We start from the raw sequence: 6,000 nt of genomic DNA on the forward strand, positions 1-6,000 counted from the left end.
CCACTCAGATATATTTGTAGATTCAAACACAGAACTTTTACCAGCTGTCAAAATTTGTGGTGGGTGATTGTGTGTGTGTGTGTGACTGCATATGCATATACATGTTTTAATGGCCGACTATCTCAAGTGGTTAGAGAGACAGAGTAAGAAAATCTGTATCGGCAACAGTTTATTCATTGTCTGTTTTACTCATTATCAACAGACAGTGGATGACAATGGCGGGAAATGAGCCAAATAACAAGAATAAAATCCTTTCATTGTATGAACATCTTTTTATTTTTATTTTGTTTCATTTTATTTTATTTTTGAGATGGAGTCTCACTCTGTTGCCTAGGCTGGAGTGCAGTGGCACCATCTCAGCTCACTGCAACCTCCGCCTCCTTGGTTTAAGTGGTTCTCCTGCCTCAGCCTCCCAAGTAGCTGAGATTACAGGTGCCCACCACCACGCCTGGCTAATTTTTGTATTTTTAGTAGAGATGGGGTTTCGCCATGTTGGCCAGGCTGGTCTCAAACTCCTGCCCTCAAGTGATCTGCCCACCTCAGCCTCCCAAAGTGCTGGGATTACAGCCATGAGCCACCACACCTGGCTTTCTCTTTAAATCAATTGTGTGTGTAGGTGTGACTGTGCATGTGCAGATGCATAATAAAGACATCAAATACAGGTTTAATATTTAATACAATTTCATTGTAATGATCATTGCTTTGATGGAACTTTACATGTATGACATAAAATAAACTTATGCAAATATGTTTATATAAATATAATTTTCACATTTTCTAGCTATTAAACCTGAATTTGATGTCTTTATTATGCATATGCACAGTCACACAAACCCACATGCATGCATGCTATTAAAATGCTCAATTATGCAAGTTAATTATTTGCAGTGAATGAGCTGAAAGGAGTCTTCTTGACAGTTTCTCCATCATCAAGTCCTGATGTTCATCTACAAACCTCTGTCTGAGGTGGCCACTTTTCTCTTTACTGCCACCTCCCTTGTCCAAGTGACCACTGCCTTTTCCCCGTAGCGCTGCAGTTGCCTTCTTCTCTCCCTGAATCCAATCTTGCCCCTCTCCAGTACATTTTAACAGCCAGGTGGTCTTTTATGAGTAAATCAGGTCATCTTTGTTCACAACTCCCTGGTGGCTTCGCATTACCCTTGTCCCACAATCTAAACGTGTTACTATTGCCTTTGAGGCCTTGAGTTATTTACCTTGTCTGCCTCTCCGTTCTCATCTCCCACCATCCTGCCTCAGAATCCTTTTAGCTCCAGCAAGACCTGTCCATCTCAGAAACAGGCTGAGTCCTTTCCCACAACACGGCTTTGTAGTATGTTTCCTCTGCCTCAAATACTATTTCAACCTTCTTCACCTGACTCCAACTTATCCTTTAGTCTCAGCTCTACTCTGCCTCCCACACTATCCCATTCTCCTCCCCATAACCCCACCAACCAGCCCTAAACTAGTAGCTTGGTGCAAAAGTAATTGCAGTTTCTACCATTACTTTTAAATGACAAAAATCACAATTACTTTTGCGCCAACCTAATAAATTCTATCCCCTTGTTATTCTCTCTAAAGGTACCCTGTTCTTTTCCTTTGTGGCACCTACTACAGTTAATAATGACATATCTATTTGTGTTTCTTCATTCATCCATCTGCCACACAAGAGTGTGCAAACCATGACGGAATGGAAAAAGTCTCTTAATTCAAATTCTTGCTTCAGTTTCCCTCCATGTTTTGGTTGCGCACGTTGAGCCAGTTTATTTTTCAAGGTTCTTCCATCTGAAATTAGGAATTATGTGCCAATATCTTGCCAGTTTGTTTGTAAATATGACTGGTGTCATAGTTACAGTTTTTGTTGCATTTTTAGGCAGTTATGTTGCCAAGTTCTTATGCATATGTGCAAAAGTTGAATACATATATTAACATATTGGTCTTATACATAGAATCAAATATCATTCAAAAGGATTTTGCTTAACAAAATGTTATATAGACCCTTAAATTATTATTTGCTAAAGTAAAGAAAAAAAGAAAGAAAATATATCACATTAATTTGGATCTTATGAACTCTAAATACTTAATCACTGTAACAGGGCTGTGTTACAGTGACCCTTTAGTCATCTGTAGACTCTTTAGCTTTGTTATGCAGTGCCACTCCACTACCTCGACCACCACAACCATCCCCAGTTTTTAAAAAGGTGTTGTTGACCAAGCATCATTCTAGATTGCAGTCCCAGCCTTTGGTGTCTATCATCAGCCAATTGTTTCCTTAATGTTTACTGAAGAAGACTTCATACGTCACCATGGCCCCTGGACATTTTGGTTTGCAATCCCTACGACAGGGGTCAAATTGAAGATTACATCTACTTTTTTCTTGTGAAAAAAGTTTGCCTGTAAAAAATATGCGGGAACAAATGTCAAGTCAAGTATGAGACTGAAGAATGCTCAAGAAGCCTTGAGCATTTAAGAATTCCATCTCTGTGTAAGCATTTGATTGGCAAAGCTTTCTTGAATATTTTTTAAAGCAGGTTCTCTAAGAAATTATCACAGACCTATGACAACTTATTTTGCTATTAAACTCAGCAAATGTATTTCTTTAAAATTGTTTTATATAATTGAGGATTTCCCAATTATTCAAATCTACTTAGTACAAATTAATGACATGATGCTAGATATTAATTCTGAACCTCTGTTTTGGCATAGTGGGAAAGTGTGATCTGTACAACTGATATAGGCTGGAATCTGGCTCTGTTTCTTATTAGCTGCATGACCTTAAGCAAATTATTTAATTTCACTGACCCTCTGTTACTCTTACCTCCTGCCTGCTTGTGTAGCAACAGCTCTGGGAGCTTGGGTAACTTAGATGCTTTTCAACTAAAAAACTCAGATAGCCCTTATCAGCATCCCTAGCTCAGCCGACAAGGGGCAAAGTCTTAAGGACAAGGTGTGTTTTCCACCCCCTTCCTCCATTTCCAGGGCCAAAGAGCTTTACCTGGTCCTCAATAACCTTATATCCAGGGACAGCAAAATCACACTGGTCACACTGAGACTTGGCCACCCTTTCCTAACAGATCAGTGACAGTTTTAAGGCCCTGGTGTTTTTTACTCAGCTTTCTTGATTTATGTGAATTCTGGAGACTGAATCATAGCAACTTACTTTTGACCTGTCTTTTCAGTTTTTCACTGTATCAGCCTTCTCTCTTCTCAACCCCGAATTTTCTCTGTTTATAACAAGTTTGCTCATCTTTAAAAACAAAGACAATAATTCTTCCTTTGTAGGGTAGATTTTAATGAAATAGTTTATAATGCCTAGCATATAATAGGTGCTCAAGAAATTATAACTACTGTTATTGTACTATATAGGATATTCTGAAAGTGAAGTGTCAGCAAATGTGGGTGACAAGTAACTGAATCACTTGTGGCTTTAGCTTCCTCATTATATGGGAAATGAGTTATATGTTTGTACACTCTTGCCTGATTCTTTTTATCACTGAGATGAGCATTTGCAAGATAGATTGGGTAAGTGGTCTGTATACAGGCCTCTGAGCAAAGCTAAGACTCTCATAGGGATACAAAACTTCTTAGCTTGTAAAGACTCTGCTCTCCTTCTGTATTATAACTACCGTGATTGTCATTTAAACTCTAGGATCATCTTACAAGTGAAGTGAAATCTTTGATGATTTAAATGCTCATGGATGAAATATTATGAATGCTAAAAAGGTAGCATGGTAATTTTAGTATCACTGTTTTCTGCTTAGTTGGTGATAAAGGCCATGTTTACATTTGGCCAAATATTTCGCTGGATAATTTCTGAGAAACTACTGGTCAAAGTAATTCAAAAGTAAATAAATGTATTCAGTTCCTTAATTGCATTAACTGACTAATTTAGACAAAACTGGTGCAGTAGAAAGGGCTATTAAGTTTGAGATAATAAATAATTCACTCTTGAAAGCACCCAATTATCACTGCAATTAGTTAATATTACTGAGCACTCACTGAGACTGAGAGCAACACAGTAGCTCCTCCCTGTGGATATTAATCTGCCAACACAAGGGCATTCAGAACTGTATTTGTACGAAAACCACACCACTGTTAATAGGTTCATAATAATCTCTACAAATTGTCAAAAGATGGCTCTACATATCAGATGACAATTTGTTAAGATGCTTTCTGTAGGGTTTGTATTTGTTTTAAGATGCTACTCAATCATTTTTCTTCCCAAATGAACAGTGATAATACACAAAATGATGCCAATACCAAGGAATTCTGGGTAAACATGCCAAATTTGATGACTCACCTAAAGAAAGTGTCTGAACAAAAACCCCAGGCTACATATTATAACGTTGACATGCTCAAATATCAGGTAAGCCTATTTACATGGTCAGTATCTCTTTCACATGACATACTTGTTGTCTAAAGTACCTATTATTGAATAGAAATAACCAAAGTAACGCTTCTTTTAACATTATTTAAAAGCTATAGCTCATTTTTCTAAATGGAAACTTTAAAAGACAACTTGGGGACTACTGACAAAAATATTCATACATGTTCTTATTAGTTTAAGCTTACAAGTAAAATATTTGATCACAAAATTAGAGAAATGTGCCACAAAAAATGAAGTTGCAGAACATTATACTAATTAAGATTATAAGTTTATGTTAATAAACAAGATGATTATAATTTTGTTAAGAACATTCCTATACTACAACCTCTTATTTTAAATGATTCAATGTAAACAATCTGCTTTTGTTTTTCTAGTAAGATAGTCCTATGAAAGAATTCTATAAAATCTAACGTTAAGAAATAGTTCAATAATAAAGGAATGTTTGATACATACAATATATGGGAACTTTCTTTTTGTATCTAGGATTGACCTTACCTCAAATTATTATTCATACCAGGATCCTGATAGTGCCTGAGTCTCTCATTGATTCCCAGCCACTTGACTGACTGGATTTTTTTTCTTTTTTTTATTTTTTATTTTTTGAGACAGAGTCTCACCCTGTCACACAGGCTGGAGTGCAGTGGCACAATCTCGGCTCACTGCAACCTCCACCTCCCACGTTCAAGCGATTCTCCTGCCTCAGCCTCCTGAGTAGCTAGGATTACAGGCGTGCAGCAGCACGCCCTGCCAATTTTTTATATTTTTAGTAGAAACAGGGTTTCACCATGTTGGCTATGCTAGTCTGGAACTCCTGACCTCAGGTGATCCACCCGCATCAGCCTCCCAAAGTGCTGAGATTACAGGCATGAGCCACAACACCAGCTGACTGCCTAGATTTTTTTAAACCTTTTTATTTTTTGATTGACAGGTACAATTGTATATCTGTATTAGGTACAACATATTTTGAATATATGTACATTGTGGAATGACTAAATTAAACTAACATATGCATTACCTCACATAGTTATTTTTGTGATGAGAACACTTTCCATTCACTGTCTTTAGCGTTTTTCAATAATACAGTATATGGTTATTACCTATAGTCACCACATTATGCAATTGATCCTTGAATTTATTCTTCTCATCTAACTGAAGTTTTTTGTCCTTTGACCAACATCTCCCTAAACAAACCCCCACCCCAACCACCTCCACCACCACTACCTCAGCCTGTGGTAACCACCATTCTACTCTCTGATTCTATAAGGTCAACTTTTATTTTTACGTTTATTTTATTTTATTTATTTAGTTTTTTTGAGATGAAGTCTCCCTCTGTTGCCCAAGCTGGAGTGCAGTGGCACGATCTCAGCTTATAATAGCATCCACCTCCTGAGTCCAAGCAATTCTCCTGCCTCAGCCTACCAAGTAGCTGGGATTACAGGCACGCACCACCATCCTGGCTACTTTTTGTATTTTCGATAGAGACGGGGTTTCACCATGTTGGCCAGACTGGTCTCGAACTCCTGGCCTCAGGTGATTCCCCTGCCTTGGCCTCCCAAAGTGCCACTGTGCCCAGCCAAGATCAACTTTCAAATATTTCACATAAGAGTGATCATGTG

General features: G+C 37.8%; 1 protein-coding gene across 7 annotated transcripts in view; it reads left to right on the top strand.

Moving 5' to 3' along the window:
• Nucleotides 1–6,000, top strand: part of SGIP1 (SH3-domain GRB2-like (endophilin) interacting protein 1) — a 225,268-nt gene that overhangs the window by 206,564 nt on the left and 12,704 nt on the right. For all 7 annotated transcript variants that reach the window (XM_011936848.1, XM_011936852.1, XM_011936850.1 and 4 more), the window contains one exon: nucleotides 4,231–4,363. In XM_011936848.1, coding sequence (XP_011792238.1) covers nucleotides 4,231–4,363 — 133 coding nt within the window. The remainder of the gene's footprint in view (nucleotides 1–4,230; nucleotides 4,364–6,000) is intronic.

This window comes from Colobus angolensis, unplaced genomic scaffold, assembly GCF_000951035.1.
Source record: "Colobus angolensis palliatus isolate OR3802 unplaced genomic scaffold, Cang.pa_1.0 Scaffold158, whole genome shotgun sequence".
Classification (NCBI taxonomy): Eukaryota; Metazoa; Chordata; class Mammalia; order Primates; family Cercopithecidae; genus Colobus; species Colobus angolensis.